The 14,647-nt window shown below is 47.0% G+C and overlaps 1 protein-coding gene and 1 non-coding gene across 3 annotated transcripts; one reads left to right on the forward strand and one right to left on the reverse strand.

Annotated features, from left to right (window-relative positions):
- The first annotated feature begins 4,339 nt into the window (after positions 1–4,339).
- LOC117842566 (endoglucanase 23) lies at positions 4,340–7,328 on the forward strand. Of its 2 annotated transcripts, none has more exons than XM_034723039.2 (5): positions 4,340–4,845; positions 4,948–5,247; positions 6,037–6,198; positions 6,310–6,585; positions 6,703–7,328. In XM_034723039.2, the coding sequence occupies exons 1-5, from the start codon at positions 4,372–4,374 to the stop codon at positions 7,045–7,047; spliced, it is 1,557 nt and encodes a 518-aa protein (XP_034578930.1). In that variant the 5' UTR covers positions 4,340–4,371; the 3' UTR covers positions 7,048–7,328. The 2 variants fall into 2 exon arrangements, with proteins under 2 accessions (XP_034578930.1, XP_034578931.1); XM_034723040.2 differs by having other exon boundaries at positions 6,647–6,870.
- A 6,894-nt stretch (positions 7,329–14,222) lies between these two features.
- Positions 14,223–14,361, reverse strand: LOC117846712 (small nucleolar RNA Z247). The gene has a single exon (XR_004638440.1). It is a non-coding gene; the product is annotated as a small nucleolar RNA Z247 (small nucleolar RNA).
- Positions 14,362–14,647: the final 286 nt, after the last annotated feature.

Consider the following 14,647-nt stretch of genomic DNA (forward strand, 5'->3'; position numbering starts at 1 on the left):
GCCGCAGCCAGGCCGCATCAAGTTCGGCATGGCGCAGGTCAGTCGCCCTAGCGTGAAGCTGGGGTGCTGTGCTCGAGGCCACGTCGCATGGGGTGCATCACGCAAGGCGAGCGCGGGGTGCAGCGCGGCCGTCGGTGCCCCTGCCTCGCACGGCGGCGCACAGCCTCAAGCGACCTGCTGGCGCGGCAGCGGGCCCAACTAGTGCAGCCAACAAGTGTGTGCGGCGACCAGAGGCATGCCACGACCCGCGGGTCTTAGTTTTTCTTTTTTTTCCCTTCCTTTAGACTACTGGTTTGTCTTTTTAATCTGACCAATTATTGTTTCCATTTTCTCTCTCTTTTTCGGCCTCTCGAGGCTTCTTGTTTCTTATTTTTTGTTCCGATCCGGATCCTGCATGTTTTTTCCCTCCGTGTTGTACAGATTCAAGAGATTTGGGGTGGGGGCGGTGTAGCAGTACCTGTGTGTTCTTATATTCATGCGTTCACCGTGTTCATCTGCTATTCATTTTCATTTATTGTGCATCAAATGTGTTCTTCTACTGTCCATCAAATGTTCCATGAGGATTAAAGCTTTCAGTTGTTTTACAATGTAGTTAAATGTGCAAAAAATAATGTACATCTAGTGTACATAGGTGAAGCTTTGTTGTACAGCTGGTGTACTCTAAACAGGATGGTTAGAAGCAGTACACACCATGTACGTGTGTAATCTTGTATGTGAATGGAGTTTCAATGGGACAGTAAATAGGTTAAAAAGGATAACTCATATAAAATATTATTATATGTCATGTGCAAGGTTAGTTTTCAAATTAGCTAGATGACAGGTACAGAGCTGGTGTGGGGTTATAAAGTTGGCCACTTACTTTCAAAAAATCGAACACACGCATGCAAAGGTGTACTTTTGTCCTTTGCATCGGTACCCGATGTTACTTTATGATATATCAATTTGGCAAGATTCCTTTTCTTAGGTTCATATACTTTGAAGAAAAAATTAAATACACTTGAAATGCAGACGAATGGGATAATAAATCATGCGAACCCATGCAAGATGAATACACTCGAAATACAGTTGAACGTGACAAGAAATCACGTGGGTTGGTGCAAGATGAACGGTTAGGATCGAGCCGTCCGGGGCTGCACGCAACACAAAGCCATTTCTCATAGTCAGGCTGTCAGGAACGTTTCTTGCTTCAGATGATCAAGTCTGTTGTTAACGCGTTATACGGGGCTTCGGTTTCTTTTTTTAGGAAAGAGAAAAAAAAAAGAAAAGGACGAGGTTTAGGATGATGAGTTCCCGCGTTATCCATGGGATAACGGGCCCACTGGACCGGCGAGACTGTGAGGGCCGGGTCTCACTCCCCCTGCGCAACGAAGGCCGAAGAAGCACGAGAGCCCACCTCCTCACGTAAACGGCCCAACAGGCAGGGGTCGCAGTCGCAGGCACATACTGCACACGGGGAGCGGCGAGCGCGGGGCGCCGCCAGCGCGCAACTCCCAACGCCCCACCCGGCCACGCGACACCAGCGTCGCCGTCGCTCTTGCGCGTACGGCGCGTGCCACGAATTCATTCTACCGTGACCTGACGCATGGATCGCGGCTCCGGCCGCGCCCGCGCCCGTGCGCCGCAGCGCCCTCTTCTCGTTTGGTGCGCGCGGTTCACCAGCCGCCCCCGTGCCGTTGGGGCTGGGTTTGGCTCGGCTCGTGCGGCGCGGGGCCGTGCTACTCCTCAGCGAGTGCTCCGAGTTCCAAGAGTCCTCAGCGAGTGCTACCCGTCTGCGTTTCTTCCATCATGAGCAGTTTGCCGGCACCGGGGCCGGACCCCTTGCGAGAAAGCACCACGCATCCACGCCCCTCCCGGCCTCCCGTGATCTACCTGTCGGTGGCAAACTGTGCCGTCTGTGACAAACGTTAACACACCAGCGTTCGCACCGCTCGCCTTCTTCGTTTCGACTCTCCTCCCGATTGTCAGGATCTTAGGCTTTGGCCTCTCGCACGCAAAGACCTGCTGCGGAGGTCGCACTAGAGCGCCACGCATGGTGTCTCGCAAAATGGAGGCCTGACGTTCCCTTTTTTCTGCTTCCGTGAGAAAGTGCTTCGATCCATCGATCTGGCTATCAGCCCCACCTTTTTTTTTCGAGGAAGATCTACCAGGATTGCGACCTTTAAATCCTGCATGTAAATGTTCCAACTACCAAGTGTTGCTTCATGAGTAGCTGAGCTGCTTCCATTTACCAGCACATCACCTGAAACTTGACCAAAACAGGAGACGAAAGGCACCGTGGTTTGATTACTTGAGATTTGAGGCACGACACTTCATGCCAGTGAGGCAGTGACTTGAAACCACGCTCACGGCTGAAAAACTTCATCGGCCAAATCCATTTCAAAGCTGAAAATTTCACATTTTGCCAAAAAACAAAAAAATCGAATTGCCATGAACCGGTAAATTTGCGCTAGCTTTAATGAGGTGATTTTAGGATTTGTCCGTTACGTGCGCAGAAGGCTTTGCGTCCCCGAACGGCACGGACCAGGGTCCCCATCGGCACCAGTGCTCCTCCTCTGCACCCCGTTCCTTTTCATGCCAGTGGCAACGTCCAGCGGACAATGACTCGCCCCTCCCAATTCGACAACCTTAACAGCTCCCTTTTCCGGCAAACGTCGGACATTTGCCGTATCCATGTGGTCGGTTGGTACGCCGAGCTACGTGTCCCGATCGTCGAAATTCGTCCGTATCTCCCACGAGACGCAGGCTCCATTTCGGGCTAACTAACGTTTTCACGCGGATCAGCAGAATTTCGGCGTTGTCCTCTTGCTGGGTTGGAGGCTGCCGTGAGGATGTCGTTGCTGCCTGCGATTGAGTGGAAGCATGGAAGTCGGAGTTGGACTTGATCTTGCGAGATACAGAAGCAACATTCAACCGAGAAAAAACAATATTGTAAAGGGAATTGCTGAGTTCTTTGCACCAGTTGAGTGCAAAGAACATTGTCCAACCAATTGAGTGCAAAACTCAGAGCCTATTTCGGACGGGAGTTGTGGATCCAAATCCTAGATTTTTTTTTTGAAACTGCCGATATATTAAAAAGAAGATGGAGCATAGACTGAACAATACAACCAAAAGAAAAAAATAACACTGGCAGGTTGGATTGAGACGTTAACACGTGCCGAACAACATGATCGCAGCACTCAAACTCAACAAACAACACTGATTGGGACATCAACACGTGCCAAACTCAACTCATCTCAACAAACAAGGCCTCCTCCACGTAGATCCAGCATGTGGCAGGCCAGATCCGGGTCGCCGCTGGCTCGATCTGCAACTCCACCAAGCAGGGCCACCAGCCTCCGGCGAGCTCGAGATCCACACAACCGGAGGGAGAAGAAGAGCTGAGAGCAAAAGGAGAGAAAAGGAGAAAAAAAGAGGAGAGAGGAGGAAGGGAGGGGGAGGGGGCCGGTGGCGGTGGCGGACGGCTGAGGTGGTTTGGGCTGGCTGGCGGCGGAGTCGGGTCACTCCCGAGCTGTTTCCAAGAGACGACGCGAGGGCCTTGGGGACTTGTGTTCTTCCTGTTCTAAATCCCTAGGGTTTAGGACAATTCTTTTTGAAGAATGTTTAGCACAAATTTGAGCTGTATCCTAGAACATTCCTAGCTATAGAGTGATCCTCCTTCTTCCGAACAGGTTCTAAATTTGCTTCTCTTATAAGAAGTTAATCGATAAGAAAACATAATTACAAGTTATCAGAAAATGGTGGAATGAAATAAACCCAATGCCTACTGCTCCATGCACGATCACTTCCAAATTTAGGATCTAACCAGGACGGTCCCTACATGGACTCTTCCATCCGCTAGCTCTGCATGCATGTGACCACACCGAGACCAGTAGCTAGCTGCTGGTTGCCCGTGTCGGCCATGAAGAACCCTAAAGAATCCTTTGGCCTCACCTCTTCTTACCACCATTCCCGTGACCCCAACCTTTGTCCTTTAACTACCCCGCACATTCCCTACCAGAAATCCAAGAAAAACCCCAGACCCTGAATGTACACGTCCTGCAGGCATTCATCACCAGCGGTTTCTACTTAATATACCAAGTGAATGAAGCCATGCTCATAGTACAAGGCCAGGACCATGTCAGTATGTTATGCACGAAGTAGCTGAGCAGTATACATATAACTCACCCATACTGAATTTTCCCCTTTTTTGAAGATACTGAATTTTTCCTTTGAAAGATAACTCAAAAAATACTGAAATTACCAGTGTCCAATGCCATGGATAAAGAGAGCAGTGTATGACAGTTTTGTCAGTGCGAGCATGTGCATTGTGACATGTTGCTGCCTATAAAAACGCGCCAAAACAGCAGCGACATGCTCCAGTGAGTGTGTGAAATGGCGCCTCGTCCGCCCCCCATCCACCGCTTGTGCGTGCGCATCCTACTAGTGTCCTTCGTGGCGGCGCACCGGCTGGTGCCGCCCTGCTCGGGCTCGTTCTACGACTTCCCCTTCCCCGCGGCCGGCAAGCGGCATGACTACCGTGACGCGCTGGCCAAGTCCATCCTCTTCTTCGAGGGCCAGCGCTCGGGGAGGCTCCCGCCGGGTCAGCGCGCGTCGTGGCGCGGGGACTCCGGCGTGTCGGACGGCGCCGCGGCCGGGGTCGACCTGGAGGGCGGGTACTACGACGCCGGCGACAACGTCAAGTTCGGCTTCCCCATGGCGTTCACCACCACCATGCTGGCCTGGAGCGTCATCGAGTTCGGCGACTCCATGCCCCGCGACGAGCGCCGCCACGCCGCCGCCGCCGTCCGCTGGGCCACCGACTACCTCCTCAAGACCCTCGCCCACCCCGGCGTCATCTTCCTGCAGGCAAGCGCGCCGCATTGCAAACACTTGTCACGTTCATTCAATTCATGCCACGGCAAAGCAGGGCCGCTGAAAATGCTGTGAACGGCGGCAATGCCATTGCAGGTGGGCGATCCGTGGAAGGATCACGACTGCTGGGAGAGGCCGGAGGACATGGACACGGAGCGCACGGTGTACAACGTCAGCGCGGGGCGGCCTGGCTCGGACATCGCGGGCGAGACGGCGGCGGCATTGGCGGCGGCGTCCATGGTGTTCCGCGACGACGACCCGGGGTACGCCGAGACGCTGCTCGCGAGCGCGAGGAAGGCGTTCGAGTACGCGGACACGTACAAGGGCGCGTACAGCGACGACCCGGACCTCAGGGCAGGGGGATGCCCGTTTTACTGCGACTTCAATGGCTACCAGGTCAGATGCTTGTCCCGTTTCCCTGCCTCTGTCAGCAGATGGCGACATGACCTCTGCAGCTCAGCTCTGCCTCGCCACAAGAAGACACAAAGAAGGTTACCCCGTGTTGCAGTTGCCGCGATGTTACTTTGGCAATTGGTAGTTCATTAGTTCACCACACATTATCCTATCTGTCCTGTGACACACACTTTGGTAGCTTTCATGATAGGACTGCAGAATGGGACAACGTAAGTGGTGACTATCAGGTTACTTTGGTAGCTTACGTGTCGATGGAGCACTGCAACTTTGGTACCTTAGATTCATAGCTCATACTACTACACGTCTGTAGCATAATAATACCGATGCAAATAGTGCCAGAATCGCAATCCACAAGTGCCTGGCATTTCAACAGAACAACAAAATCTGAAATTTCCATTCCTGAACTTTCAGGACTCCATTTGGATCACCCTCCAGACGCTGCACACTGCTCAGTGCTCACTGCTCATGTATTAGGTGTTGGCCCAGATGGTAGGACATCATAAGTGATTAGCATTTCTAAGTTCTAATAGAGCAGAAGGCACCAAATATTTGAGTTTCCATTGCTGAACTTACAAAATTTCTGATTTAGTGTAGTAACTGGAGCCAAAAGCAAACTATTTCGATTTCGAATACGCTTTTATGAAATTGAATAGAATTGAAAAGGCTGCTTCAACAGATTCCACAACTAAAACATTCAGTAAAATAGAAGTTCAGAACTTGATCAGACTGGTACCTTAAAGCACATTCAGTAAAACTAAAATTTCTTGGCAGGATGAGCTGCTGTGGGGGGCGGCATGGCTAAGGAGAGCCTCCAAGGATGACACATTCCTCCAATACATTCAGAACAACGGCAAGACTCTCGGTGCAGAGGACAGCAGCAACGAGTTCGGGTGGGACAACAAGCATGCCGGCCTCAACGTCCTTGTTTCCAAGGTCGGGCTGCTTCCATCGATCTCCTAGGATTCCTGAATGCAAATTATGCTGACAAATTAGCAGCATACAGCTGACTGCTACAAGAAAATAAGGACTAAAATTGCTTTGCAGGAGTTCATAGAAGGCAAGGTGCTATCTTTGCAGTCCTACAAGGAGTTTGCAGACAACTTCATTTGCACGCTTATCCCAGAGTCCTCCTCACCACACATCACGTACACCCCTGGGGGCATGCTCTACAAGCCTGGAGGCAGCAACATGCAGCATGTCACCTCCATCTCCTTCCTTCTCCTGACATATGCCAAGTACCTCTCCAAATCATCTCACACTGTCAACTGTGGAGACATTTCAATTGGCCCTGTAACTCTTCAGCGGCAAGCCAAAAAGCAGGTAGGCTAACATCTCACACATCCCTCACAATCTACATTTGGCTCACTGACAGCCACTTCAGGGACATGACAGGTTGCCCTCTGAATGGAATTCGAACTTGTGCATTCATATCTGCAGGTTGATTATCTGTTAGGAGATAACCCAATGAAAATGTCATACATGATCGGGTACGGTGACCGATACCCCCAGCGGATCCATCACCGAGCATCTTCATTGCCCTCGATCAAGGACCATCCGCAGCCCATTGCGTGCAAAGAAGGCACGCCTTATTTCAATTCGTCTGGCTCGAACCCTAACCCGTTGATCGGAGCGGTAGTTGGAGGGCCAGGTGAGGATGATGCTTATGAGGATGACCGTGCAGATTTCAGGAAATCTGAACCCACTACCTATATCAATGCTCCATTAGTAGGAGTGCTGGCATTCCTCGTTGGCAACCCTAACCCTGGTCATTTCAGACATTAAGGTTCAGATGTCAGTACCTTTGGCATGTAGATATATAAGGGTGGACGAAGTTACAAACAGGTGCAAGTGAAGCAAGAAAGTAGGATTGTGACAGTGTGTTTAGATGCAATTATTACATATTTATAGGAGTGGAGTTTATGCGATAAGAAGAGTTTGTCTTGCATGTTCCTTTTGCTTTTGTTGTTGGATTTGTACAAGTAGCATTTTTCACTGCACTTGTATAGCCATCGGTGAAAAGTTTGTACTTTTGTGTTTCACACGAAAGGCTCTCAAGATACTCATATGGAAGAGTGTTTGAATGTTCCGAAATTGCGCGGGATAGTTTGAAGAGGAGAAGGTCGCCAGCTGCTCAATCAAAGCCTCCATATATGATTGCTAAAAAAACGCTCCATGTAAGCCCGGACCTGGATCTCGGAGATGAAGACAAAGTCGGATACACGCAACATGCCTCTCTTCTTCATCTTCTTAAAATTAAACAAGACAGCTACCAGCCTTTACTCAACATTTGTTGTGTTAGAGTATATTAATAAATTTCTGTAGTGCATAATAACGCTATTAATTAAGAGTGTTTTTTGTCTATGAAATCACCTCGTCTGAAAAGAAACGATCCATCATGAGGCCATGCAATAGATTGTTGGTAGAGTGAACCCGATCCTCACTATTAGGCCAACCATATGCTTATGAGGGAATGGTGTGATAATGGCCTAATGGGCCGATTCTTTCTATTTTCCAAACCAAACAAAACTGGCAGCGCCGAGACTGATATACTGCAATTTTGTGACAAAATAAGATAAAAAGCCACAAACCCCATTAGGGCTCACATGTAAGTATGTGGTCAAAAGTGGGGAGATAAGAATTGACTCTCCACGGTGAGAAGCTTGATGACGCTCCTCCACAGCGATACGATCGTCGTGGACCGCCTACAACGTTGAACACCGGAAGTTGTTAAAATTATTATCCCTACCTTGATTTGAAGCAATGCACTTTCTTAGAACTAAGCTCGAGGGGAGCCCCCCCCCCTCCCGTGGTTGAGTTTTTTTTTTTGAGTTCGAGTCCTTTTTCACCTAAAATTTTCTATATTGTAAAAATCTGCTAATAAGTGTGGCATATCTGTCAATTGTAGGCTAGATAAAGAAATATGGCTTCATACTATGGCGTGCCTCCACTATAAAAACAAAGAGATGACATCGTGCTTTTGCGGTGCGGACTAGAGGTTGGCAGTGTGCTAATCTGCCATGCCCTGTGGGGGGAAGCAAGTTGGGGGCAGTGAGGCGATGAAGATGAATACCAATCAAGTGTGCTACCAATTTTGTTGACCCTTCTTGCTGCCATCATCCTAGGAAAGGCAAATTGTGTAATTGGAGACTTGGTTCAAGGAATGACAATTATAATTGTGCTGCACTTGGCCATTGTAGAGTACAAATTGGTGTGTCCTATTTTACTGCTAGCAAAACCAAACATAGACATTTGGTGGGGGAAATGGCCTAGCCTATGTACAAAAGGGTCTCCATGTAAGGGCTCAAGGCCATGTTTGTAAATGTTGTACCATCAAGGGCTTGGGGATAATTGCCACCCCTCCCTTCTCTAAAGTTATATATAAAAGACTCAAGGGGTCATGAAGATTTGAGCACTCCTCACTCTCATTTTTGGGCTTCTTTTTTTTTTGTTCTTTATCACTCTCTCTTTTTCTATCCGGAGGAGTAAAATCCCCAACAACATGATATCTCCAAGGAACTCAGTTAAAAAGGAATGGAATGCAGAATTTTTATGATGCAACACCCTCCTAATTTCACAATTTTACTAATAATTGCTAGCGATTCGCTCCATTCATCTCTTCATGGATCTAAAACCACAACATTCAGAGTGTTTTTTTTAAAAAAGCACCGTGCAAAGCATTACTTGAAAACATAAACATAAGTACAACAATAGACGGAAAGATAGATAGATCGATAGATTGATTGATTTTGATATATATGGCACAATATTTGCCACGAATAATAGAAAAATTAAAACAAGCATACAAGTCTTATACACTAAATTCTTCACGCTAGTGGAAACACAGTGAATGAATAAACACATATATCAATATCGAATTTAATGCAAAATTAACTAAGTGGAACTCCTTAAGGACTCTATTGTCAGACCATGCTCCTGCTTCATTATATGCTAACAAGATGATCAATTAATAGTTACAGACAATCTATTGTTGACAACATGCCCTGCATGACCTTCATCTTGATACCCTCCGTACTTCCCACCTATTCGAAAGAGCCTATGGTGTAGTTAGTCATTGACTCATGGTCTGGGCCTCTGAGGATGGGCCTAGAACAAAATACATGGAGAGTGTCTCAACAAATCAAGATTCGAGATCGAATAGTGCTTGGTCAACTCTTTGCAGCTACTTAGCTTCTCAGCCGCCACGTCGTTGTTGTCGATGACCTTAGCTTGGAGGGTTTCCCATGGTAGAAGCCAGCGTCTACTGCAGCATATAGAGTCTCGCGGTGCTTGAACGATGATGTAGTTAGGACAAATGACAAAATATCATTTACAACTGATGGTGGGAGAAGTGTTGGTGGCACTTTTATAGTATTAATGCATATGTAGAATTTATGGATACTCGGTGGGACCAACCTTGTTACTGGTAGTTCCTATGAGGTCTTCATCTCTACTTCTGATATTATATTTGTAAGGAACATAATTAAAAAAAGATACAATACTGAATTTTAAAATGCAACACTCTCCTGTAATTTTGTAATTTTATTGAAGGTTTGACCAATGTACTTATGTACACTAGTTCATAGATCGATATATGCAACATAATATTCGCCACCAATAGTAGACAAAGTAAACCAAACATGCAAGCCTCGTGCACCAAAATCACTTCACACATAAAAATACAGAGAACGAACAAAAATGCATATCTATATTGAATACAATGCAGAATTAACTAAGCTTAACTCCTCTACTACTCCACTCATATACTAATCTGATCAATTATTATGTAGAGGCAATCCATTATTGACAACATCATCCCGCTAGATGTCCATGTCGTCGTGCATGGCGGGAGTGGGCTCCCATGAATTGGGCAATGCTCCTTGACGATGGCAGTTACGGACTGTGGTGGGGCTACAACCCTGGGTGGACAACGACCAACTTTGGAGCAAGACGGAACTGCTCATCGCGACCGCGACAAGTAGTTGGAGAGCCATGATATTTGGTGTTGATCTGCGGCGCATAGCTTGGCATGGCAGTGACGGCCCATAAGGGTCTTTGTTGAAAGCAACCAGGTATGTTTAGGAAGCGTTGTCACCTCTGCAGAGGCCGCGTAGCTTTGTTAATATATGCAGAGAAGAGCCCTCTGCATGGCGTACAAATCACCAACCGAAATCAAGGAGATGCCGGTATTATACCTTTCTATTTTACAACAACCATATCTGGACTTTCCTATCTTTACAACCCAGGAACTCTCTACACAATTCTACACATCGGGACTCCATGATTTCAGTTGGTTTGTTTCCATACAAAGCATATGTTACAATATTATCTAACAGCCCCCCTCAATCATAACTTTACTAAGTTAAGATTGCGTCTGAAATTATGCAGTTTTTCTCTTGTAAGAGCCTTGGTGAATCCATCAGCAACTTGATCATGTGTTGATATAAACCGAACCTGCAGAAGTTTCTGAGCCACACGTTCTCTCACAAAATGAAAATCAATTTCAATATGTTTTGTACGAGCATGAAACACAGGATTCGCTGTGAGATAAGTGGCCCCTAAATTATCACACCATAACCTTGCTGTAGGTGGCGTTGGAACTTTTAGTTCCTTAAGAAGTGATTGCACCCAGATAACTTCGGCTGTTGCATTGGCTAGAGCTTTATATTCAGCTTCTGTACTTGACCTTGACACAGTGGCTTGTTTTCTTGCACTCCATGATACAAGATTACTGCCAACGAAAATTGCAAATCCTCCTGTTGATCTTCTATCATCAATATCTCCTGCCCAGTCTGCGTCAGAAAAGGCACTCACAAGCATAGATTGGCACTTGTTTATGCTCATGCCAATATCACACGTGAGTTTTACATATCTAAGAATCCTTTTGACTGCAGACCAGTGAGCTGTAGTAGGACAATGTAGAAACTGACAGATTCTGTTAATTGCAAAAGAAATATCTGGCCGAGTTAAGGTCAAGTACTGTAATGCCCCAACTACACTTCTATATCGTGTAGCATCTTCAGGTCCAAGAGGTTCACCTTCCTCAATGCTTAATTTTTCAGCAACCGATAGAGGTGTAGCCATGGGTTTGCAGTGAGTCATGCCAACCCGTTTAAGAATATCTGAAGCATATTTACTTTGTGATAAATGAATACCATCACGTACCTTATTCACCTCTATGCCAAGGAAGTAATGTAATGTACCTAAATCCTTTAGGGCGAAATCTGACTTGAGATCCTTCAGCAATGCTGACACTGCTTCTGAGGAAGAGCTGACTACTATAATGTCATCTACATAAACCAACAAGAAGATGCTAACATTGCCTTTATTAAATATGAACAATGAAGTGTCGGCCTTAGAGGGGCAGAAACCAAGTTGCTGCAGTTTATCACTCAACCTTGAGTACCAAGCTCTGGGGGCCTGTTTCAGACCATATATTGCTTTATCCAACTTGCATACATGATGTGGGAATTTACTATCTTGATAACCTGGTGGTTGTCTCATGTAGACATCCTCCTCAAGAACACCATGAAGAAACGCGTTCTTTACATCTAGATGCCTAAGACACCAGCCTCTAGACACTGCTATAGAAAGCACCACTCTGATAGTAGCAGCTTTGACAACGGGGCTAAAAGTATCCTCATAATCTATCCCATATCTCTGTTTAAATCCCTTTGCTACCAATCGAGCCTTATATCTGTCTATGCTGCCATCTGCCTTTCTTTTAATTTTGTATACCCATTTGCAATCGATAAGATTTTTTCCTTCCTGTGCTGGTACTAAATGCCATGTTTTGTTATCTTGCAAGGCACTAAATTCCTCATCCATAGCATGTTTCCAATTTTTATTACCAAGAGCTTTAGATAAATCATGTGGTTCATGTGGTTCATTACCAACCGCTAAGCATCCATAGCCATACCTTATAGTGCCATCTGTGTATGCTTTTGGTTTTCTGATCCGGTTGGTCCGGCGTGGAAGATTTGTTGCTGCAGCATTATCTAATACAGAAGACCCAGTGCCAGGGACATCCTGATGTGAATCCATCTCGGTTGACGATGGGCCAGTAGGCTCCTGACCCGTGTCCGCTGTCGGCCCACCATCGGACGAAGTCGACGGGCCGGCGCTGGAAACACCTGGGATCGTGCCTGATCTTGGCTCCAAGATTTCCTGCGCACAAGCACCACTGTTTTCTTCCAAAAAAGTATCATTAGGTGCAGAATTTTGGGTATTTTGAATATCAGGCAACAATGAATCAGCAGCTACATTAGTATCCCCCGGATGATTCATGGTGGGACTGGAAGGAAACAAGTGAGGAAGGAGATTGACTTCAGCCCGTAAACGAGCGCCGGCATTGGGATGGAACTCACGGAAAGGAAAAACTCTTTCATCAAATATGACGTCTCTTGATATGTAGACGCGTCCTGTACTAACATCAAGGCATTTGTAGCCTTTATGAGATGAACTATAGCCCAAGAAGACGCATCGCTTGGAACGAAAAGCAAGTTTATGAGTGTTATAAGGACGAAGGTTGGGCCAACATGCACAGCCAAAAACTCGAAGGAACTTATAGTCAGGTTTCTTATGAAAGAGACGCTCGTAGGGTGTCATGAAGTCAATGACTTTGGATGGGGTTCGATTAATAAGATATGCTGCCGTGGCAAAAACTTCATCCCAGAATTTTAAAGGCATAGATGCATGTGCAAGCAAGGCTAGACCAACGTCAACAATGTGCCTGTGTTTTCGTTCAGCTGGGCCGTTTTGTTGGTGTGCGTGAGGACACGATACTAGGTGTGCTACTCCAATTTTTGTGAAGAAGGAGCTGAGTTTTTGGTACTCTCCACCCCAATCTGTCTGTACAGCAATAATTTTGCTGTCAAACATTCGTTCAACCATATTTTGAAAGTCATGAAATTTCTGAAAAACTTCAGATTTAAAACGAAGCAAATAGACCCAGGTGAACTTACTATAATCATCGATGAAAGAAACATAGTATTTATTTCTGCCTACCGAATCTGTGGCAGGACCCCATACATCAGAAAAAATGAGTTCTAGTGGCTTGGATGAAGCACTAGTGGACACAGGATACGGAAGCTGATGGCTCTTTGCCTGTTGACATGCATCACAGACGGAGCCTTTATTTGACTCAACTAAAAAGGGCAAATTATTGCTACTAACGACTTTCTTAACTATCTCAGATGAGGGATGACCAAGACGATAGTGCCACAAGTCAGGAGACGATCTGGTGGCACTAAGAGCTTCTTTCAGATGCGCACTCGGCATGGGGTAGAGACCGTTTCTACACCGGCCTTCAAACAGTGTCCTCTTGGTAGCTTGATCCTTAACAAGAAAATGATTCGGATAAAATTCAAGGTATGCATGATTATCAGAAGTAAGATGGTGCACAGATATAAGATTTTTATCAGCAGCAGGAACATGAAGAACACGATTAAGTTTCAAATTGGAATTAGGGGTACTAATAATAGCATGACCAATGTGACTGATATTCATACCTGCACCGTTTGCTGCACGGATTTGATCTTTTCCCTTGTACTTCTCCTTCATGGAGAGCTTCTCGAGCTCTCCAGTGATGTGGTCGGTGGAGCCGGTATCCGTATACCAGTTTGTGTCCACTCCATATGAATGTGTCGCAGCCGATGCACTCCTCTGATTGGGATAAGACTCCTCATCGAGCCTGTACCAGCATTCCAGGGCGGTGTGGCCAATCTTGTCGCAGATTTGGCACTGTGGTTTGTCGTCGCTGTAGCTGCTGTTGTTGAAGTACCCGCGGCCAGTGCCACGTCCTCCTGGTGTAGCTGAGCCACGGCCACGACCGCCGGAACGGCCACGGCCACCACCACGGCCTTGCTGATTTCCGCGACCGCGGTTATTGCCGCCTCCACGGCCACGTTTGGCCATGTTGGCAGATCCTTGCGATCCGCCATGCAGTAGATCCAATCTGTGCTCAAAGCTCAGCAGCTGGGAGACCAATTCACCCACCGAGATAGACTCGGTGCGCGCCCCCACTGCCGTCATGACTGGATTGAACTCCTCATCAAGGCCAGCCAGGAGATAAGAAACCAGCTCTTCATCATCAACTTTCTTTCCAGCCGAGGCCATATCATTTGCCAGGGACTTTATTTTTGCAACATACTCCATAACAGACATGTTACCTTTGTGGGTCGTTGCAAGTGCGATCCTCGTGTTGACGGTCCTCGCACGTGAGGCAGATGCGTACATCCGCACAAGTTCTCCATACACCTCTTGCGGTGTTTCGAGTGTGGCCACTTGGGCCATCACCTCCCGTGACAGCAACGTCATCAGGAACCCAAGCACCTGCTGCTCCATGGCTTTCCAGGCAGCATGATCGGGGTTGGGCACCTTCTTG

The sequence above is a fragment of the Setaria viridis genome, chromosome 2 (assembly GCF_005286985.2).
Source record: "Setaria viridis chromosome 2, Setaria_viridis_v4.0, whole genome shotgun sequence".
Classification (NCBI taxonomy): Eukaryota; Viridiplantae; Streptophyta; class Magnoliopsida; order Poales; family Poaceae; genus Setaria; species Setaria viridis.